General features: G+C 44.9%; 1 protein-coding gene across 1 annotated transcript in view; it reads right to left on the bottom strand.

The window, feature by feature from the left end:
* Positions 1-540: 540 nt before the first annotated feature.
* The window catches only part of erfl3 (Ets2 repressor factor like 3), a 45,707-nt gene continuing 21,847 nt past the window's right edge, over positions 541-24,400 (bottom strand). The window contains exons 2-5 of the mRNA XM_063878287.1: positions 17,191-17,425; positions 7,119-7,234; positions 5,717-6,858; positions 541-5,307 (exon numbers count right to left, since the gene is read on the bottom strand). Coding sequence (XP_063734357.1) covers positions 4,651-5,307; positions 5,717-6,858; positions 7,119-7,234; positions 17,191-17,425 — 2,150 coding nt within the window. The 3' untranslated portion in view covers positions 541-4,650. The remainder of the gene's footprint in view (positions 5,308-5,716; positions 6,859-7,118; positions 7,235-17,190; positions 17,426-24,400) is intronic.

Below are 24,400 nucleotides of genomic sequence, written 5' to 3'. Positions count from 1 at the left end.
TCTCGTAATAATAGTACTGAATGATAAGAGTAATAAAAATGGATTATCAAGTATTTTTGAACGTTCATTTTATTCTACACACATATTTTTCCATTTGTAAGACCTGCTCCTGCTTTTTGCCAATTAAAAGGTATAACACTGAGTGATTGAAGTAGGGAGCTGCTTCTCATAAGAAAAGTAATGATCATTTAATTTAATAATAATAATTTCTCAGATTTCTTTTATGGATGAATTTGTTATTTTATGTTTCTAACAAACTCGACCCGCCAAAAATCATCTTTGAATTTAGAAAATAATTGTGATACGGATATATCAATTTCAAGAGTACACTGTATATGAAGTATTACAAAATAATATAGATGTATTTATATTGTGGGAAAGAAATCAAACTTCTAGACAGAACAGGAAGCTGTGTGCTTGTTGTTGACGAGACAACAAGTGGGCGGGTTAATCTTGTTGTTTACAAATAAAACTCCGCTATCGGATTATGTGTCATTAATAAAAATCCAGTAAACAAAAACAAACACGCTGATATTCATATTGGGTTTCAACCGGTTTTAATTAACCCTGATTACAGCTTAATTACAAGTTTGAAAAAAAAACAAAACACAAAAAGAAGTGGAGAAAACTCAACGTTACATCATGGTGTTAACTCTCACCTCTCATCGTGAGTGTCACGTAACTGCTCAGGGGAGACGAGGCGGAAGAAGGGAGACAGAAAGAGGGAGACCTTTACACAGTCAAACAATACACATCTATTTTCTTCTTTTAAAATGATACAACCCCCTCCCTCCCCCCAAAAATGAAAAAATATACAGAAGCAAAGAGAGAAAAAGGTAACATTATAAAACAAAAATTACAATACATGACAAAAAAGATAAAATGACTCCCCCTCTGCCCCCTAAATAAAATCCTCCGCCGCCGCCCCGGTGTTACTTCTCTGTCAGCATTAAAATCAACATTACACATGTTTAGTTATATTATATTTGTGAAAACTAAAGACAAGAAAACAGGTCTCTGGTTTTTTACGGGGGGCTGGAAACAGGGAATGGAGTTTGGGGGGTATTTCCACATCATCAACATAAAAAGCAACAGCTAACAGAGCCATGGAATAATAATAATAATAATAATAATAATAATAATAATGCCATGTGGAGAGAGGTACATAACCCAATGAGAACAATAATAACAACAACAATAGCAATATCGACCTCAGAAAAATAAACCTTTTCTCCATTGATAAAGAAATGTTTGTGCTGTTTTGTCTCCCATCGTGTGACCGAAACAGGAAGTGAGAGCGCCTGCGTTACAATCAATCGTTGCACCTCGTCGTGAGTCAGAGCAGGAGGTCGAGACGACGCCTGAGCGAGGAGAAAATGAAACGGAAAGAAAGGAGAGAGAGAGTGCAGAGCAGGTAGGACTGATGCCTCATCTGTTGCTCAGATATGAGAAGTAGTAATAAGGCAGCTGTCAGTTCATATACAGACACAGGACTGGTTGTGTGTGTGTGTGTGTGTGTGTGTGTGTGTGTGTGTGTGTGTGTGTGTTTGTGTGTGTGTGTGTTGTGACATGCTGCAGTCCAGACCACAGGGGTCTGATGAGGAAATTCAATCAGCTCGGCTACACAGAGCACCTGCAGGCCATCTATCTCACAGCTCGCTGCTATAGATCCGTCCTGTCACCGGTCAGGCGAGGACAGGCTGTTAACCAATCAGACGACTCGCTGCGAGCACGAAAAGCTCCAGGATGTTAAAACACAATCACACAGGTATGAATCATTAACCTCGGCCGAGGATGTTTTTGGTTTGTCTGTCAGCAGGATTGCAGAAATCTACTGGCCTGATTTAGTGAAGGGGTCAATGAGGATCCAATTCAATCAGGGTAATAGAGTGGTGCAGGAATGAGTCCTAAAACCTGGAAATGAATTAGCATTTCAGCACGTCTAAAAGTTGATGTTTTAAGTGTGTCTTTGGTTAGACACCTGAAATACAATAGCTTAAGATTTTAAAATGTTGGTCTAGAAATGAGTATGTCAGTAGGGTTTTACCCCTCTCTTAAAGGTCTGAAGCTTCTGTGTGTCATAAAACGATGGCTGCTAACAAGAGAGTTCATTAGAATACCAAACTTAGCTTAGCTGTGGCCACGTGAAGTCATGTGACTGTGACGTAGTTCCTTAGCCTAACTGTAGCTTTTTACTTCTAGCTTTTACTCTTAAAAGCATTATCCTTTAATGATTATCCTGCGCAACAAAACACATAAACGTGTGTTGGCCACAGAGCTTATTTTCTGCCATAATCCAAAATCCAATGAACAGAACGCATTGCTTTCTGTCGAGGGAAGCCTTGCTATGCCAACTTCTGTGTTGGCCTTATCCCTGCACCACTCTATACTCGCATGTCTTTTACCGTCATTATTTGTAAAGTTAACCTACTTCAAAAATGTCAATTCATAAACTGTGTGTATCCAGATGCACACTGTGAGGTGGAGGTCTGCGCTCTTCTAGTCTGTGTTGGTGTGCAGAGTTTGAGGAGAGGGTCTTCCAGGACATGACCCACTTTTTCTCGGCTATCTTTCTGACTTAATGATTAACCCTTTAACCCCCTCTTGCCCCACTCCAGAGCGGCTATGAACTTAGGAGCATCATGCTAAGTGGCCAAAGAGAAAAGACGGGATTACTACTGTATAACCCTTGACCTAAGTCTGAGCACCCCCCCACACACACTGATCCGAGACAGGAAAGAGCTGAGGGGGTGAGCCACACCACTGAATCCTCAGCAGTGTGTTTGAGATCCTGTTTCTTGTTTACTTGCTCTGGTCGTCTGGCTGTTATTTTCTGTTATGGTCTATGAAACAAATGTACAAGATGGACCCCCCCCCCTCTTCATTCTCCATACCATATTACCTTACCAGTGGCATGACACCACTCAAAATAATCCACTTACAAAAAAACCTGAATCAATCATTTAAATCTTAATAATTTCATTTTGAATATATAAAGATATAGTCTGTGTGTGTGTGTGTGTGTGTGTGTGTGTGTGTGTGTGTGTGTGTGTGTGTGTGTGTGTGTGTGTGTGTGTGTGTGTGTGTGTGTGTGTTCTGAGCTGCACTTTTGTACATGCTATAAAAACAAGGCATAGAGAGGCAGTGAGTGTATGTGTTTGTGTGTATGTGTGTGTGTGTGTGAGGCCTAAGACGCTCTCAGGATCTGTGGATGCTGGAGGTCCACACAAACACACACACAGAGAGGGAGCATGTTGAAGAGCTAAAGGCAGTGTCGTGTGTGTGTGTGTGTGTGTGTGTGTGTGTGTGTGTGTGTGTGTGTGTGTGTGTGTGTGTGTGTGTGTGTGTTTGCTGGTTTAGTTTAACACTATGATTGTTCGAGGAGCTTTAGCTGGTGAACTAGGAGTCTGTGCAGCTGGGACTCGAGGAGAAACTATGATGCACAACATGTGAGGCGAGAAGGCTATTTAGCGGACCCCCCCCGTGGTCCCCTCAGTAGTCCTTTCTCTACCCTGTAGCACTCCTTCATTCTCCTCACTTCAAACCATTTCTGAGAGTGGAGTCATGATGTTTCCACAGGTGGTCCGCAAGAGAGAGAGAGGCAGCAGGACAGCAGAGAGACAGAAGGAAGGTTATAAAAAGTCAAAAGCTCTGAGAAAATGCTGTGCCGGAGTGTGTGTGTGAATGTTTGCGTCGTTAAGAGTCCAAAGCTTCCACTGCGAGTCCCTTCACTGTTGGCTGTGTTTTTTTGCTTGTGTGTGTTTTTGTGCATGGATCCAATAGACGTACAGCAATAGTTCCCTGAGTGGAGAGGGCCAGGTTTACGAGTCGGACACCCGACAGCCACACAGAGACACACGTTCCTGTCTTTTCCTCTCTGATTTTCTTTCAGTGTCGGCCAAACTTTTTACAAGGTTTTCATGAGTGAAAGATTGATTACTCGTCTTCCATGTCACTCCAGGGCTGTGGGTTTTTTAGATACAGGCACTTATCAAAGTCCCGTGAGCTTATAGGAAAAGAAGCATAGAGGGAGAGTGTGCACGTCCTCCTCCCAGGTGTGATGATAGGTTCTTAAAGGATCACTTTACCCACAAAATGACTATTTGAATACCAGTTACTCGCTGCGTATTACCTTCAATTCTTTTCCTCCAGGGTAAATGAGGAATCCACAAAAACAGAGAAAAGTCTGGAGTTTTCTTCCTTCACCATGGAGAAATGCAGTAAAAACAACATGTTCTTCAAGATATTAAAGGTAGCACAGGGTGAGGGACTGATACACATCATTCAGAGGGAGAAGTATTCCTTTAAGGGAGTGTGTGCCTCCTGAGGAAAAGTGCTGATTGGCTGCTGATCCTGTGGATGGGGTGTGAGCTGTGCTACTGGGGCGTTGAGGGTCTGCAGCTTCACTGGCCAGGTGGGAGGTGGACTCGGAGGCGCCCTCTGATTTAAAGTCTCACCTCCAAGAGGACTGGAGCCCTGGTCCAGACGGAGGAGTGGTGGTGTCAGATCGTGTTTGAGGTGTTTGCTGGACTGTGCTCTCAGTTCACTGGAGGTTTCAGGAATCTAGTTTGTCAGTGTGGGAGGGGGCTCACATTTACATACTCCACCTCCAGTGCTACGGGAGCAGTAGTGTCGTGGCGGTGTGTGTCATCAGCAGTCCTTGTTCTCCAGAGACAGCTGAGCGGTGGCGCGGTGCAGCTCGGCGCTCACCCTACGCACGGAGCTCAGCGGCGTCGCTAAAGATCCCTCGTACGCCAGCGGGGGAGGACTGTCCCCCTCTCCGCTTCCTGTCCCGTCCTCCTCTGTCTCCATCCTCCCGTTACTCTGCCTCTCCCGTTCCCTCTCTGCCTCTGGTCGTACTTTCTTGTCGTCCGACTCCTCCTGAGAGGCCTCCATGCGCTGGTCCTCGCTCCAGCGCCTCTTGAAGCGCAGCTTGAGGGGGATGCACTTGGTCTGAGGCGGGGGTGTGCTGCTCTCTGATTCGAGCGGTTCACTCTTCAGGGGGAGCAGCGTGCGATGTGCCGTGTGCTGAGAGGTGAAGAAAGGTGTCAGGCCAGGTGGAGGCGGCGCAGGGGCTTTGAAGACGTCTTCGTCCAGGTCTTCATCGGCGTGGGGGTGATGTGAGGGCGCGGCTGAGCCGTTTGCCAGGTGGTGGTGGTGGAGGTGGAGGTGATGGTGGTGATCAGGGGCTCTGGAGTAGCGAGGGGAGAAGAGTTTAAATTCTTCATCTCTCTCGTCCAGATCCTCGTCACTGATGTCGGTCACCTCCACCTCTTCCTCCGACTCGATGTCAGAGATGGGCTCCACCTGGACGGAAATGGGAACAAAGAGAAAGATGAACACATCTGGAAAACAGCACATAGAAACGCACTCACAAGGAATTATGAGATTTGGTCATAGTGAACAGTGAAAACTGATGTTATGGTATAAATCATTTAAAATGTAGCTTTGTTTTTACTAGCTTGCTTTAAAACTATGTCTGGAAACGGAGTTTTTAAAGTACTTATAATGAGGATTTTCATAAAAATAAAAGTTTGTTCAGCAACACAATGAAAATGAAACCTATGGATCACTAAAAGTACTGCATTATATTTCATTTAGATGACATCAGAAGGAAGTGGAGATTGTGTTGACACATTTCCTACAGCTTCACATTAAAGGCATTTAACTGGCAAAACACCTGATGATTGTAATTAAGAAGGTGTCAGTATCTCACCTTTATCTTGGGGAGTCCCGCGCTGTTGAGGGACTGCGTGGACGAGGAGGCGGAGATGAGTCCGGAGCAGCCGGCTGAGCTCAGGTCGCTGCCGAACGACAGCGAGGAGCCGAGGCCGGAGGTCGACGTCATGGATCCGGATCCCGAGGAGAGCGAGCTCTGCCTGGGTTTCTGACAGTCCCTCTGCTTCTTCCCCAGGGGCGGGGGCTGCAGCTTGAACTTGAAGGGGGACATGTGCTGAGACTCCTCACCCAGGTGCAGAGGGTGATGCATGGGGTGAGAGTGGATGTGAGGGTGGGCAGAGTGAGGTGGATGTGGGTGGTGGTGGGCAGAGTGAGCCAGAGACGGATGATGGTGTCGCTCTCCTCCCCTCTCTCCTCCCCCTGCTGTCGCCGCTCTCTCTGCTCTCTCCCCCCTCTCTCCGGACAGACCCGCCTTCTCTGCAGCCGGCCTATGGGGCTGCGGGATGACGATGTTGGGGTAGTGGAGGAAAGCTCGGGGGCTCAGGCCATAGTTATACACTGACTGGGTGTGGGCCTGCAGGTAGCGCTTCATGTCCTCCGGGTTGAAGGAGAAGTGGGAGCCTAACATGGGTGACAGGCTGGGTGAGGGGGTGTAGGGAAGGTGAGATGTCGGGGTCATGGAGAGCGCTGGGGACAGAGGAGGGGCGAGGAGGCCAGCTCCCACCGGGCCTGGCAGCGGGGACACAGGGAAGGGTGAGAGAGAATCAGGGTGGATGCGGTGCCCGGTGTGGCCTCGGGAGCCATGGTGCCCTGCGTGGCTGCCTGGACCTCCATACAAACGGAACAGGGTCTCATGAGACAGGCGAGGATGGATAAGACTCCGGTAACCTACTCCACCACCAGGTCCTCCTCCTCCTCCTCCTCCTCCTCCACCCCTCTCCCCCCTCTCCTCCGCCGCTCCCGTGTTGCCCTCCTCGATCTCGGAGTTGACCGAGGTGCCGTCGCTGCAGTCGCTCACGGAACCTCGAGCCATGCGCCGGGCCACGGAGCTGAACATGCCGCCCGGGCTGCGCAGGTCCTCGTTAGGGGAGAGGACCTCGGAGGGCGTGGAGGGAGGGAAGCGGAAGTGAGTCCCGGCACCGGTTGGGACGGGGGGAGCGCTCTGAGGGACGTTGCTTCCTGGAGACGTTGAGGGAAGGAGGAAAAAAAAACGGAATTCTCAGAAATAATATATGGCTTTCTGCCGTAATCCTATGCAATCATGCTATCCTACTGAGGGATTAGGAGGTATATCTCCACACACACACACACACACACACACACACACACACACACACACACACACACACACACACACACACACACACACACACACACACACACACACACACACACACACACACACACACACACACACACACACACACGTAGAGGCTTACCAGAGGAGCCCATGTCGATAAAGGGGTAGTTGACCAACACCAGTTTATTGAAGTTGAACTTATAGGTGAACCTCTTTCCTTTGGTCTTATGGAGGATCCTCTTGTTGTAGTAGTATCTGTGAAAGAGAATAAAACAGATTTATTATTTCTTAAGACCCTCCCACATGCCTTAAGACCAGTTGATCTCCTGCTTTCATTAACCCCAACCACCAATAAGATCATAATATACCCATTTTAACTATATTTCTGTTCCTCGTGGACCTTGTGACAGATGCGCCTGCACACTCAAGCACACACTTTAATAAGCATGAGTCTTTCATGTCAACCCCCCCCCCCCCCCCCCCCCTGTCTCTTCTAATGATAGATATTACAGAGTGTTGTATGACATTTGCACAAAGCAGACCCAGTATGGGGGGGGGGGGGAGAAAGGAAGAGAGAACAGATAGATGAGAGGCGGTGGATGGAAGTTGTGCGGAGGGGTAAACAAACAATCTGCCGAACGGAGGTCAATGTTTGATACGAAATGTGGATGTTAATGGGTTGTAAGGTTGTGTGGGCAGTGTGTGTGTGTGTGTGTGTGTGTGTGTGTGTGTGTGTGTGTGTGTGTGTGTGTGTGTGTGTGTGTGTGTGTGTGTGTCCCTGTCTTAGATAGTTTCAGAAAGACTGCTGTTCATTATGTTGTGTTTTATAACAAACGAAAGCACATTTTGGGTTATTTTTGTACAGTTTGATTATCACGAGTAATAATGTTATCATGACATTCAACATTGTGTTCCCACTTGCATATTTTCCTCAGATGCTCGAGTCAGAAATCGGGGGGGAAAAAGGGTGTATTTTAGGGTCTTTTAAGTTCGGATTTGGTCAGACAAACAGCACACACAGCAACAGTTTCCATCATTCATGTTTGTAGATGGACCCATGTCTTTATGTAACAGCAGAGCAAAGCCACCAATAATTCTCCCCATCTTTATCTCTTTATGTAATGGCCATTCTCTGTTTTCTCCTCTCCAAGCTCTCTTTCTCTCTCTCTCTCCCTCCCTCCAATGGCTCCTGCCTACAGTACAAGGCTCCATTTTTATTAACCTTTGTCCAGCTCCAGCTCTTTATGTAACATCTCTTCCCCAGATCCACATCCACTTTACGTAACCTCTAGATCCTTTTCTGCCAACCCTCGCACTCTGGAGGGAGGAGGAAGAAAGGAACAAAGACGCCGTGTTTGTCTGTGAGGAAGATAGCGAGCTTTTGTGGCTTCCTCACCAAAACAACCATCTATAAATGTCAAGTTTGAACCAGAAAGATGTCTGCATACCTATCTGCTTTTACAGCGCTTGTCTCTCCCTTCCTCCTGCATGAGTCTGCTGGCACAAGTTAAGTGAAGTGTGCTGACAAAGACAGGGGCTGCAGGGTATGTAGGTAATGCAGAGTTAATCAAAGCCCATTGACTATCATTATACTGAATGCTTGTTATCCAGACGGCAGTGTGTGTGTGTGTGTGTGTGTGTGTGTGTGTGTGTGTGTGTGTGTGTGTGTGTGTGTGTGTGTGTGTGTGTTTGGAGGTGGGAGGTGTCACCCTTCACCCCCTCTTATTATGCTTATTACACAGAATGGTAGGGCTGATTTGTCTCTGGGAACAGACTGTTGCTCTTTTTCAATTCTACCCTCCTCCCTTTATCCTACTGATAACCCTCTCTCTCTCTTTCTCTCATCAATCCCCCCCACTCTTTATCCCAACTCCCTCCCCGCGCTCTCCACTCATCCCGAGGCGATGGGTGAGGGAGAGAGAGACAGGACAGGCCTGCACTGTTGAAAACATTGTTTACGCCAGGCACAAAGCAGCATGTAATTTCTGCTCTAGGGGAGACACTCACAAGGGCCGGGGAAGGAGGGGAGAGAGAGGCGGCTTGGAGAGAGGAGAGGCACAGAGACAGGCAGGAAGTCATGCAGAATTAAAACCACAACAGGACAGTGATCGAATTAGCTGATGACAGGAAAGTCAACAAGCTGTGCCAGGGCCCACGTATACGGGTTTTATATAAAATACGAATCACAAAGGTAGAAAACAAACAACATCTGAAGAATCTAAAAATAATTTCTCTCGTGCATCAGTTCATCTCCGCACATGACATGACATACTGCACTTTCATCAACTTCTAAAGCACCACACTCACTGAAATATGATAGAAAATTGCTGCAAGTTTAATATAAATAACCTGAATAAAACTAATGGGGAAGACCCACACATTGCCTGAGTTAGCAGTGTGCTAGTTAGCAAATAAACCAGCAACGTTTTCCTTACATTTACCAGACTGTGTGTGACTGAGCAAGTTGTTTTTGTTTGATCTGTAGTCTTTGAGGTAGCCGACATATTAAAGAGTAATCCTAGAGACTGAGATAAGGATCTTCTCCAACAAAGCAGGTAAAAGGTTAAACTGTTTGTCCTAACACTGCACCACTTTGTTGTCACTGCAGAGCCTCCAGGCAAAATGTCTCCGTGTTGCATTTAGTTAAACATTCTCAACCTTTTTAAACAACTCTCAGTTATTTATTCACAAGCAACAGAGACTAAAGCTTCCAAGATGTTCATAAAGTTCAACCGACCTCTCTCTAAAAAAAAAAACCTTGTCCTGGGTGTATGATTGTAATAATATGGACTCATCCCAGAGGCCATAATATGAGTGTGCTGACACATCTGTCTGACCCTCTGTCTGATAGCAGGGAGTGCAGCCAACTCAGATCACACACACACACACACACACACACACACACACACACACACACACACACACACACACACACACACACACACACACACACACACACACACACACACACACACACACACACACACACACACACACACACACACACACACACACACACACACACACACACACACACACACACACACACACACACACACACGAACGCCAAGATGCATAGTTGGAAGCAGACAACTTTTTGTAATCCTAGCCGGGGCAACTGAAGCTGTGTTTAGAGCACATGGTCGCCCTTCTTTCTCCATCACCCCACCCCCCCTCCTGCGCCGTCATACAGGCAGACAGTCTTTGAAGAGCATTTGAACTCACTTCAAACGAGAAGAAAGAGATTCTTTGAGTGCCTGTGTTTAGCTGCCCACAGCACTCGCCTTACACACACACAAACACACACACACACTTCTCCCATATCCTGACTCAATAACTGCCATCTCATTCAGGCTTAGTCCAACACGTGTGTCTCTCCACACCATCACAACTTATCAGGCAGGAGAAACAGCTTTAGCCCGCTCCCTGTTTAACCAAAATAGTACATTGGACAATCAATGCAAGTATGGATTTAGGCAAAGCCTTCAGGGGGAGCGGGGAGAAGCTTTCTATCAGCTCAGTTGTTACTGTGTGATTCTAGGCCAGGGATTAAGGCTGTGATTACACACGACTGCTGTGGTCCAAAACATTTTGATCGAAGTAGACAGGGACACACAGAGAGTGCAGGAACTTAACAGCAATGACTGGACATTGATTTCAAAACCCTTAACACAGTTTGAAGCCATTTAATCGTCCACTTTATTATATTTGTGTGCTGGTTTCCACACCTGAGTTCTGTACTGTATAGAATTGTGTAATTACTCAAAAGGAGTCCATATCAATACGTTTCTCATGGCTCTGTCCATTGTTTTTATTGGAAATCAAATTGTCAAGAAATAGCTGCGATTTCAAAATGTATCGCAGTATACGTCCAACAGAGCACCAACAGTTAGCAGACTGTCCTTCAGATAAATGTGGCTCACCTGGTGGTCTGTTTAAAACCTATACATTAGTCTTTTTCTTGTACACTCAGGACCCCCCCCCCCTCCCCTAGTTTAAACTGCTTCCCCACATCTTAGTACTGAATGTCTTCTATCTGCAGTCACATCTGTATTAGGTATTACTGAAGGACAAAGGACTTACCCGCTAAGGCCAACCTTTTGTTTAGTTCTATAACAGGATTTATGTTTAAGTTAACCAATCAATATCAGTATCACTCTAAACACACACACGTACGTACACACACACAACACTAAAAATGGAGTGACCCAACCCGCTTTGTGTGTGTGTGGACAGGCTGGGCCTTGCCCATTGTTGGGCTGTAAATAGGCGCTGACTGTGACAGGAAGTTGGGATTACAATACTCCCCATGAGCCCCGTGTTTATTTTCTGCCTCTTTCGTCAGCATTGGATGACGTTACACACACATCTCAGCTAGATCCTTCTCTGTACACAAACACACACCAGCTGCTCACTCAGGTGTGTGTGTGTACAAGTTGCACATGTGAGTGAGTGCATTGGGTTGTGTGGTTCGACCAGTGTTAACTTTCAAGAAGGGAAAGCTTGTAGTGTTTGTGTGTTTGTGTTTGTGTGTTTGTGTGTGTGTGTGTGTGTGTGTGTGTGTGTTTTCCTCTGAGGAGGGGGATCAGGTCAGGGTTCGATACTAGCATCACATGCTCTGTGGGTGTGAATATGTACTCGAGCATACTCTGGCGTGTGTGTGTGTATTACGCCCTTGTTGACTATAAAGGGCCTCATTCAGTCCGGAACAATGGCATACACACAGCGTTCATGTACGCTGAACACATACATGCTGCAGATAAAGACAATGGAGAGACAATGCAGGCAGGCATACGTTGAACAGAGAGTGGTACAGTGGCGCTGTCCCCGGCTGCTCCCTCTGCACTTTCTCTCCGGCCCTGGGTGATTCCACCCAAAGCGCTGATGCAGAGAGGCCTTCTGACCTATAAACAGCCCGGCCACAGAGGTGAGTAGCAGTGTGTGTATATGCAGCACAATTTCCTGCAGCATGTTTTGTGGATGTGGTAACTGGGGTTACTTCTGAATCAGGTCCAGTTTCACTGCAGCACTTTACATGGTTAGGTATTTCAGGGGTTCCTTGGAAGACCTGAACAGTGGGTTGTAAAATATCCTTCAATAAATGGTGAACTGCTCTGAATTCACAGCATCACCAAACTCTGGAACTTCGTGGAACATTAATTCTATTTAGGTGATTTTCAGTGGTGGCAGTGTTCCAGCTGTGGCTTCCCGTCACAGTGAGGCGAATGTTGGACATTAAGCCAACACTACAAACATGTGTGCAAGGAAACATGCTTTGGCAAGGGTCTGTACAATGGTACGTTTGTGTATGTGAATGTGCACATGGGCTGTGTTGTTAATCTTTGCCAGCTGTGCTTGGCAGGCCACCTGACCTCTGACCCCTGTGTTGGGCTGCAGGTCTCAGAAGCTGGGACCTCTTAGCATGATTACGCTCATTAAGACAGCACGCTGCACTGACTGATTGGCAGCAGGCTTCATTTCCTCACTCTCATTTGTGTATCGGTACACGTGTCATTTATGAGGAGCAGGGGGGGGGGGGGTTGGCCATTTAAAAGTGGACAGGTTTATTTCCTCGTCCCAAACATGGAGCTGGTCAAAGATTGTGTACTTTATTACTTTTACAAATCATGTCACAAAGCCCTGAATATCCAATCATAAGGTGAGTAAGGTTTTAAAAGAGCTGAATTTATGAATCATCTGGCGCTCATATGGACGAAAAGATAATGTCAATATTTTTGGGGCCAAGAAATGTTGCAATTACAATATTTTCACCCTAACAATCATCCGGGAATGTCCTTACCAGACCGCCAGACGTGGGTCCAACGAAAAAAAGAGAGGGTCTTGCTCTGGATCGGACTGAACCTTGGTCCGGTCTATTCCTAGTGTGAAAGCAGTTTTTGGATGGTTTGGACCAATAAAAGGAAGTTCTGCAAAGCGTTTGTCATTTCATTAGAGTAACAGCTTGTTTGTTCAGTGCGGAGTATGTGTGGTGGTGGTGTTATCATTACAACATTCAAATATGCTTTGGAAAAAGGTACAGTGTTATGCAAAATAAAGCGATTTGAATTGAATTGAGAGAGAGAGAGAGAGAATGCGCTACGCTTACAGCGAGCATGTGTTGGGAGGAGAAATGAACAGTAAAGTTGTCAAGTGGTAGTAAATGTACAGTGTAGGTGCCAGTTTCTCTCTAGATAAACACTGCATCTCCTCAGGACCCAAGTGAAGTTCCCTGTATGCCTCCATGGTTTTAAGAAAGGAGGAGAGCCCATGTATAAATAAACCAATCAGTGACGAGTATAGGGAGATGGGATCAAATGAAAACAGTGTGTCAGAAACACAAACTGAACCTCTTAAAATGGCACTAAAACCTTTCCTTACATTTTGTTGGGGAAATAAATATGTGTGTAGCATCGAAGATCGGACACGCGTCTTTTTTTGTGAAAATCCTTTAAAGGAAAACAATCTTGAATGAGGTAAACAGAGGCTCCTCCTTCAGAAATACAAAAAAAGAGAAATCTTCTAATTTTAAGTCATCAGTAATGGAGATTCACCACGATCAACTCTTGACAGTCTTTTTTATAGCACACACACACACACACACACACACACACACACACACACACACACACACACACACACACACACACACACACACACACACACACACACACACACACACACACACACACACACACACACACACACAGTCAGAGTGTAATCCTCTCAACAGGAGTGGGAATATCACAGCGGCCGTGGGAGCGGGAGAACAAGATGACGCATGGACTGAGGCTGTGTCCCCTCAACGGAAAGCCAGCACATGTGCACACACACACACACACACACACACACACACACACACACACCCTCAGTGCTGATTAAGGGAATTTCCACCATGTGCATGGCAGACAGGAAAGCATAAGATCATTGAGGTAAAAATAATAATTACAAAGGCTAAGTGATAAAAAGAACACTTCAAAACAGGCGTGCCTTTAAAGTGTGAGAGCATGTGTGTGTATGCTAATTGCCACATGCCGACTGTGCTCTCCATTATAAGCAGACTCCAGGTTTTCTCCATATGAAGGGCACAAGGTGGCCTGCTCTCCAACACTCCGCTACATATGGGGACAGTTACCATGCACATGTGTTTCTGCGCCTCCTTTATACATTCATTAATCTTCAGTGCCATTAATCCTCCTCCCACATTACTATTGATGTGCATCTTGCAAGGTCTTCATTTCAAGTGTCTCCTGACCAAAGCTCTGGTGTCAAATCAGGTGACTAAGCGGACGTGGGTGTGTGTGCTTTTTTTGTTGACTGTTCTCCCACTCTAAGCCTGAAGTGACTCTGCCTACATTACAAGCACAGAGGGAGGCAACCTGGCTGAAGGAGGGTGGATGAGGACACGTGAGTGCCAGAGGGGAAACTCCTGTGTCGGAAACTTTCAGATAATCAGCATCTAAGTCCGTTCCCATTGCAGGGCACTAAGTACCGCTATATATACGCACTTACTGCAGCCTAAGCTCAAAATCTCCTACAGCTCTAGAGGATGGACCTGCTATAAATACACAGCTTGACCACACGTTTCCTCGTCTATATTCTCTTCCTCTCTAATTCAGGAATCCTAAATCCAGACTCGGAATGTTTACATGCCCACATTAGAAGTCCATGGTAATTCCCCATGTTCCCACAGGATCCCATCTGTACGGAACATTATCTTAATCTCACCAGCGCAAATGAACACACACATAAGCCCCCCCCCCCCCCCTGCTAATTCTAAATTAAGAAGTTCAATGCATTTCCCTATGCAAGCTTTCTTTGAAGTGCTTAGCCTAATCTTAGCTTTGTTTGTTTGTAAACAAAACGCCGGGGTCACACAACACCGAGAATGAGATGCTCTTCTTAGCACAACGAGCATCAGCTGAGAAAAGTCCCCCAGAGATATGTGTCGTCTGTCATATAGAGGTTATTGTGTAATAATATAGATCACAAGATTCTTTCAGACGTTTCTTCTTTCTATAATCAACCAATATTGTGACCTATTGTCTCACTGTGAAAGAAAAAAGCACAAGCAAAATCAGAAGCATGTGTAGTGCAGCTCCGCTTTCATCTATTTTAAAGGACTTTTTCTCTTGCAAAACTCTAAACTATTTTGTTGGTCTTGAAGCAATTTGCTTTATTGACATATCAGTCCAATTTGATTTACCTCGTACAAAGCGAAGCCCTTTAAAAGAAGGAAAAGCAGATCTACCCGGAGAAAAACTCAAACCAAACATCGGACACAAAGTTTGAAATATGTGTTATTCTTTATAATAATGTCAAGATCAGCGGATAAAGCCACTCCTGATCATGATGGGGAATTGCTTTAATGGGAAAAGTTGTTATAGGTGTGACAGGCCAAATGGGTCAGTGTTGTTACTCTACTTGGAGCATAATAGTATCTAAACTTGTCCAGCTCAATAGCGTGTGAAGGCATGCGGCCACATTCACACTTTATTTAGACTTCATTAAGGGCTATTATTGCCTCCTCAGGCATGACTAATGCAACGTGTGGCTGAAACGGAGACGGGGCGTTAAAGCAATTGGGGTATGTGCGTCTGAATGAAATGCTTCCAGCAGGTCGTTGATATGACTGGAATCAAATGTCAGTCACAGATGGTTATCGCAATTTAGACGACAGAATGTTTCTTCATAATGAGTGTAGCCTCGGGGGTGTCTGTGTGTGATTAAGAGTCAGAACATCCTTTACTAAATAGTTGCACCAGGGCTAGTTATCTACGTGTGTGAAACTCTCTCATCACTCAACACGTGCTCACAGCCTGTTCGCACATGGAAACCACATTGCTGCTGGGAAGGAGCTGGTAGTGTACTCGTGACGAAGTATTTTAAAGACTGGCAGCTCAGGAGTTCACGACCAAAGGATAAGGTCGGAACATGTATCGACTGATGCGTCTCCTTCAGGCTCAGCTCTCTCTTTACCACAATAGTCCAATGAAAAGAAAGTTCTTGCTGGATCAATCCAGACACATCTCATTAATATTCGACCGATTGACCATGCTCTGACAAAAACAGCTCGACCTCGGTCGGAGGAGAAGAGGTGGTGTCGCTCAAGGCCAAACTAAGCCTGGTTCCAGTCCATTTCTAGTGTGAGCACATTTTTGTGGGGTTCTGACTAATTCTCTAAGCTCTGGTAGACTTTAAAAGAAGCAGAGCTTGGTTGGTGAGCAGTTAAACACATGCTCACAGCCTTGGACACATCTCATTGTTCTCTTCCGTCATGTAACTGCAGAATCTTTTACAACTTCAGTGACCTCCACCGACGAAATACTCAGGTTAAGGAACCCTGGTGGTCCTTGGAGTTTGGGCGCAGGCTGTATGTATAATTTCCATTTAGGGACCCTTTCTGCTTGTCATTCCCTCTCGCTTCATTTGCTCTCATCTCTACACTTCCCATGATCTAATATAGTCATACAATTCCCCTAAATATAATAAAAAAGACTTGCTAGTCAGATAGGCTTAGAAATTCTTTTAAGCATCCTTCCTTTACCCGACAATATCCCTATTCAGTCAGCAGGTCTCTTCTCCTGCCGAGGAGAGCCTGGGAAAGGTACTGCCTGTCCTACTCGAATTATATGGAAAAGCAGCAATTTCATCCTCTGTCAATTAACCAGAGAGACAGTACGAGCGCAGGCTCTTCTGATGTGCTGAGAGCAAGGAGCTAGTCCCACAAGGCTCCTGCTTTTTCATACTGTCCCTGTGGTCACTCACTACAACCCTACACAACAAACCCACAACAGATGTTAAATGTGTTGAGAGATTTCTTCAAGTTTACTCATCAGGCCTGGATTCAGATCCACCTGTAATGTATTTCTTCTATAAAAGTGAATTTCCACCTTCGTTACCTAATTCTATTTCTCTAAGTGAACTGTGTATTTATATAAGCACCGTGGCTATTGTAATTAGTTGTGTAATTTGCAAATAACCCTTTTAAACTGGAGCACGTGGGCTCTTTAAGTATTAGCATATGGTCATTTACATGTGAATATAGACCTCTGTCAGGAGCACAGATCCTTATCATAAGTATGTGCTCATCTGGTGCATTTGCTGGTCCCCCCCAGAGGAGAAGTTAAAGAGCAGGAACAGGAGGAAATGACTGAGTGAATACACACTTTTACCTACAGATACCATATGAATCAATGTCTTTGTCTTCATACCTGAGAGCCCTGCTCAGCTTATCGTAGTTCATTTGGGGTTTACACTTCCTGGCCCCCCACAGCCGGGCCACTTCATCTGGGTCCTTGATGACGAACTCTCCATAGTCCCCCTGCCAGGCGATAACATCGTGATACTCTTCTTTCCTGAGCAGCTCCAGGATGAAGTGCCACAGCTGGATCTGTCTGGACCCCGGGCTCGACTCCGGCTTGTAAGCCCATTCTGGGAAAGCGATCCCTATAAAAGAGAGATAAAGAGAGCGGGCCGGTTAGTGTACGTAACAGTGAATGATGCTGTTAAAAAACACATGTTGAAAATCAAACAGAAGAACACTAAGTCTGCGTCTTTTATCAAATAAGCCCTGAAGTATCTTGTTCGGTTCTGCAGAGAAATGTAGACGATTGGAAACTGCTTTTAAAGCCAGGTTAAAGAGAACACATATGTTTACAGCAGCAGATGTAGCTGTTTCAGGTGAGTGCAGTGGAGGATTTAAGCTTGTGCTATTTGTAATGGTATATTTTCTTCCGGATTCACCTATCTGTCCAGACTAAAAAAAAGGGGGAGCATAAATTCAGAAAACCTGGGTTATTTTTTCAAGCATGCACAAGACAAACACAATTTTTCCACAATGATGATAAAGTCAACAAAAGACAATGATTTGGTCCGGCTCCCTTTTAGTACGGTTTAGTTTTTGCAGAGATAAAGATTTGTCCCTTTTCATGTTATTTAGGTGTTTGACTGCGGACGTCACCAAGACAACCTAGAAAAGTGGTGATGCAAAATAAATGTGTAGAGCGCTTAATGTGGAGGTAGTCTAAGGCTTTTGTATAAACCGCACTTCTCTATTGTCATTACCGCAGAAGCTCTTCAGAGGAAACGCACTCATACACTAAAACTACAATACTGAAAGTGGTAGTGTTAGTGGGCTTCGTTGGAACAGTTCGGCACATGCAAAGCCTTTCCACCTCTCCTCCACCTCTTTCCCCTCATGCAGTCACTCTTTCCTATGACCAGAAGGAAAACAACATGGCCAGTCATCTCTCCTGTCTGTCCCTCCATCTCTCTCCACCCGCTGCAGAGTAAGAGACTGTGGGTGTGGGCATATGACTGTTTTCATGAGCATGTGTGTGTGTGTGTGTGTGTGTGCCCAAATGTTGAACAAGTTAGTTTTATGTGCCAGAGCTCGTGTTTGAAAATGTTTGTGCAAGTCTCCCACTAACATTCTGTCGCCTGGGTGGTCAACATAATTTGACACGACCCAGCAAAACAGACTAATATTCAGCCAGATATAGCTCTGATTTTATTTCACCAACAATCCTCCTCAGAGCAGTTATAGAGGCACGAGTGAAGAGGTGGAGTAACCGAAGGAAAAGCAACCACCCTGAAGTGTTGTTGCGCAGGATATGTAATGCCAGATGATATTATTTCATAATGTTTGGTGCATATAATCACATCACACTGACTGATCTGATGTAATGCAATGGAACAGTGGAAAGGTGTTCTTTTCTTATTATTTCATGCAATTTAGTTACATATAGGGCTGCACGATTTGGGAATTGCAATTACGAAATAGGGATTATAAAAAGGAGTATATTAAAATGATCATGGTGTGATTTTTTAGGAGGATCTGTACCAAGAAAATATGTTTTCTAATTCTGTAAAATACTCTTCGTAGGCCTGGATATCTGTGTAGCTCGTCAATACTTCATTTCAAAAGATGTCTTCACACATCTTTATTCTTTCTGTGATTGTAATATTGCACAAGTTCCATATTATTACGAGTGACTGTGAAGCATTAGTTACACATATCGAAGAAAATATGTCAAAAAGGTGTTGGAAGTTAAAAGTAGGATTCATTACAGTTCTGCTGTTTTACAAGGGATGGGTTTTCTATTTCCATGCTTTATTTTCTTATTACTTCCTTCTTTGGGAGGACATGGAAAGACATATAAACTAGCATGAAATCAGTGTTTGCAATGCGTTTAACTGCACCACATGCAAATGCAAACAGAGGAAATGAGACAAGCTGCTGTAGAAATTGAAAAAAACCAAACACGCCCAAACCAAAGGATAATGGATGTGCAGGCTTGTCAATGGATCTGCTGGATGGCGGCCTGAGGCAGAGAAGGATAGCTCTGATAATCTCCGTTGGCATGTTCTGACCATTTAGTCACTGTTGCATAACACTAAATAATGCTGAGCACATCTGCCAGACATTTATGAATCTGAACAGAATACTTAAGCCTTTCATCAACATGACTCAACTCCCTTTTTTTTAGTGCTATGTAATGACACTCACAAGAAGCGGGCACATTTTGGCTTCCAGTTTTCTTAGTAAAATGTGCAGAAAGGACATTTATGTAGGATATCATATATTCCTCAGCATTATTTCTTGGTTGTTTTCATCAAATTTGGGTGATATATTTGGATAAGATGGTCAATAAACCCACCTACTAAGGAATGATTTAGCAACATTTTTGTTTTTGAATTTCAGTCAAACGATGGGCCTACTCATTTGAAATCTTCAAATTCGATGCAGGATTTTATGAGCGTTGGATATTATGCAGAGGTGGCTGAAGCAAGAGGTTCTTCATAACAAAAAATACAAAGTGTGAAATGACAATGGGTGTAAAAACGGCATAAACTGTGTGTGTAATTTCTCAGACTTTCCAGACGTACACAAGTAGGTAGCAGTTAGCATGAGAATGAAGCAGCCCTCGCTCACTGCCGTTTTATTTCCTTTTTCTCCTCCCACCCTCCTCCTCCTCTTTCACTTTCAGAGGAACACTTGTTGCTCGATCAAACACTACAATCACCGAGGAACACACCGGGGGTAATCATAAACATACTGGCCTGGCTGAGCAACAATAACACACAATCACACACACACACTCCTACTGCAGAGGACAACACATTCTTTCCAGACATCGCAAACTGATAGTGTCAAAATAAGTCGGGTGCGACTGATCAATCTGGCTGCGATTAATAAATGAGTAATGCTGTTGACTTTAGCTTTATCTGAAGTGGCTCACTGGCCAAGAGTAGATCCCCGTCTGTTCTGGGAACTTAGATGGACGGCAAAAAAAGGAGCCAACTACCGTAATATCAATTGTTGTGTAATCTTTCATAAAAAGGTAGAACATTCTGTATCTGCTTTACTACATTTAATATTTAGTATTTCTTTATTCAAGAAGGGACAATGGGAATTAAATAACATGAGCATTAAACACCATCAGGTTAATGTGGCAGATTTATCCATAGAAGCGACACCAAGACAAGACACGTATAAGACATCAACTTGAGTTTTGAGAAGCTGGTAATTAGTCAAGAAAATATTTGCTGTATTACGTAAGTATAATCACCTGAATTCAAACAGATAAAAAGGATACAACATTACAGCTTTTAGAGTTTCATGACAATGTGAGTTTGGGATTTTTAGCGCAATTGCACGACTGACCAGATCTCTCTGGATCTCTGGAGGACGGAATAAAAGTCAGGGTGTGTGAATAAAAGCAAGACGACATTCTCCACCTGAAGAGCAACATTCTACAACGTTATTAGCGACAGCCTTTTATTAAAGCATAGTGTGTGTGTGTGTGTGTGTGTGTGTGTGTGTGTGTGTGTGTGTGTGTGTGTGTGTGTGTGTGATGGTAGGGATTAGGTTTAAAGGAATGCTGAGAGCAAGAACAGGTGCCTTTGTCTTTCTGTCCTCCCAGAGTCCAACCCAGGCGGATCTGTCCTGACTCAACGGGGATCATCTATCTCACACACACACACACACACACACACACACACACACACACACACACACACACACACACACACACACACACACACACACACACACACACACACACACACACACACACACACACACACACACACACACACACACACACACACACACACACACACACACACACACACACACACACTTTATCGTGCCTTGTACACTAAATAGGAGAATTTCAGATAGGAATTTTGGGATCTGTGTGTGAGCGAATGGTGTGTGTGAAGTTCGGACGGAGCAGAGAGAAAGAGGAGCAGCAGGGAAGAGCCCGACCGAAGCCCCTCCACCACACTTAACCCCTGTGACCTCGACCCTCTCTCGCTTTGGATACTTTCCTCCCTCAAACCCCCCCTCCCCCCAAGGGAGACACCAGATAGCCATTACAGCATCCATACACAAGCCTCACTCTCTTACACACTCCCTCAAACACACACACACACACACACACACACACACACACACACACACACACACACACACACACACACACACACACACACACACACACACACACACACACACACACACACACACACACACACACACACACACACACACACACACACACACACAGCATCAATAATGTAGAGGGTGGTGTGGAGGGTTGACGATAGGGGTGTGCCTAATCTCTGGCCTGGGACACTAGAGAGTGCAAGTGCGTCAAGAAGTGTGTGTGTGTGTGTGTGTGTGTGTGTGTGTGTCTGTGTGTGTGTGTGTGTGCGCGTGTGTGTGTCAGGACAAGTGAGGGGCAGGTGGTAGAAAGTGATGCAAATGGGATGAAGAGGAGGACGATGAAGGGGAGGGAGGGAGTGCAAGAGAGGGGGTCGGGGTGAAAGAGAAGAAGGCAAGACGAGAAGGGGTGAGGACCGGGACTGGTGGAGAAAAGAAATTCAGAGGGAAAAAGAGACGGGGGAGGGAGATCGGGGAAACAAAAGTGGGAAGAGAGAGAAGAGAGACAATGGCAAGAGTGGGAGAAGAGCGAGGGGGTGGATGGAGGGAAGGAAGGAGGAGGAGGAGGAGGAGGAGGAGGAGGAGGAGGGGGGAGGTTATGAGGGAGCGATGAGATCATAGCTCGTCTGGTAGTCTGTTGTCATCCAGATCAGATTGCTTATCCCCCCCTCCCCACCCTCACCCTCACCCTCCTCCCCTCTACGAGTGCGGATGCCTCTTTTCCTCTGTGTGATCTCGGTGGCAGACTTCTAACACTGATGCTATTCCAGCTATGTGCGCCGCTCTCCGATCCAACAATGACCTCCACTCTCACACACGGAGCAGATGAAAGAGTGAGAAAAGAGTGAGAGAAAGAAAGAGAAAATTACAAAAGACTTGAGAAGTCGTGAAGGGCATCGTGTTGGTCCTCTACAATGGGTCACCATGAAGATTTGTCGGTGTATGCCTGTTGCATTTTGGCACAGTTTTACATGATTTCAGGTGCTTTAACTTGGAGTTCTTTGCAGTGTGATTGCAGTTTCTATCAACCTTAAGTTTTGTCTCGTCTGCCGTGTGTTTGCTTAAACAAGCATAAAGGTCCAACTTTCTCCAGCTCTAGCTCCCTAAATGTGACGATTTGCTGCTTTTCTTTCACATAAATGTTTAATTTATTGACTTAATGTTAACAACTAGTAGTGGTACGGTTTTGATGGAGGGTTTCCATATTCTGACATTCAACAACAACAGTTGCCAACATTTCACAAGAGGCAAGAAGGAAGCGACTGCAGGAAAGCAAACATGGATGTAAACAATGCAATATTTGCAGATGATTTATGAGGGAGGGGAATGTAAACACACAATGCAGTTGGGACAGAAACAGTGTTTGTTTACGTTAAAACAAAAACTGCTGTTAGGGAACATTTATATGAATCTGCTTCGTGTTCGAATTTGATGATAAATATATATTGATTTGTCTTACATTTCAGGGACAAAATGTGCCATTATTTGATTGAGAAAAACAATGAATTGATGAAAGTATTTCAAGTCAAGTCAGTCATGCTGGTGACTTTGTTGCCAGGAAAGGGTGAACTCTGAAGGGACGGAGGCAGAGACAGACGGGCAGTCACACGTAGTGGAGTGAGAGAAGAGGTGAGGAGGAGAGATTCCCAGAGCAGCGAGTCCTACTCAGCAGCAAATCAACTGACAGGCTTGTGGCAAACTAACAGTGGAGTTGCAGACTCAGGGTTTTTAAACAGTGCAAGGGCCTCTGAACAGTCATTAGCGGCAGTTGGCTAGTACCTCGCTACTTTAACCCAACTTAGCTTTAGCGAGGATATGGGAAACGACCAGTGCAAGTGTGTGTGGGTGAGGAGAGTCTGAAAAAACACTAAAACTTGGGAGACAGTCGGTGTTTGCCCATAGCACATTCATACAAGTATACACAGCCTTGTCTTTGTCACAGCTGCTTGGACAAGTAAATCTGCCTGAAGCGCAGAGCTCAGGGAACAGAGACGACAGAAACACAAGACCAGGAGGAGGTGGAGGGGAGGGATAATAAAAGACTTTGAGGGTGAGACAGAGAAAGTAAGAGTGAAAGGAGGGAGAGAAAAGAGGAGGGTGGGATCCACGGCAGGAGGAGGAGGAGGGTAATCAGAGCCCGTACGCCTGAATCCCAAAGTGTCTGGACTCTTCCCACCAAGTCCATTAAAAATTCATTAGGCCAATACTTGAGGAAGACTGGAGAGTGAGACGCAGACAGAGAGACAGGGACACAGGAGAGGGACGGAGAACGTTCAAAGTTTGGAAACATATTGATAGTAAAACATTCCAAGGATAACTTTCACCCAACAATGTTTTTAATCTTAAAATATAAGCTGCTTTAAAAAATATCCCCAATGACTTTTAACTTTTTGTACTTTGGGATTACTATAAACTGCAACTTGTTGTATACACAACTAAACACCTAACATTTTACTGGCTGGTCGATAAAATGGCAGCTAAAATGTGAAAAACTGCCCCGAAAGATGACCTTTTCCAATTATTTGACTTATTTTGAGGTATATCGTCCTTATTTTAGATTTACCCTTAAGTATACAACTCAAATAAACAGAGTTGGACTTCTGACGGACTTTAAGCAATAGTTTTTTTGTTCACATACGGATCAATCAATCATCAAAACAGCTTGAATTACCAGCATCAGTCTTTGGTTTTCACAATATACATCAGAGCAGTCGAATTAAAAGTGGATTTTCTTTTCAAAATGTTAGAAGTGCATTCTCTGCAAGTGGAAGGAATGCTGGAATCAGATGCCAATGTTTTGGAAAGTTTCTATTTAAATTTCACACTGTTTACTTGAAATTCTGCAGAACTTGAGATGGTTTGAAGACAAAGAGGAAGGCAAGTTGTTTGATTATTTACACACACCTGTGGTGATGGTTTATTGAAGCATGCAGAGTAGATTTTACTGGTTTTAAACAGCCGTTGGAAGAACT

Source organism: Eleginops maclovinus, chromosome 3 (genome assembly GCF_036324505.1).
Source record: "Eleginops maclovinus isolate JMC-PN-2008 ecotype Puerto Natales chromosome 3, JC_Emac_rtc_rv5, whole genome shotgun sequence".
NCBI classification, from domain to species: domain Eukaryota; kingdom Metazoa; phylum Chordata; class Actinopteri; order Perciformes; family Eleginopidae; genus Eleginops; species Eleginops maclovinus.
The sequence above is the reverse complement of the archived record's forward strand: the minus strand, read 5'-3'. Positions and strand labels throughout refer to the sequence as shown.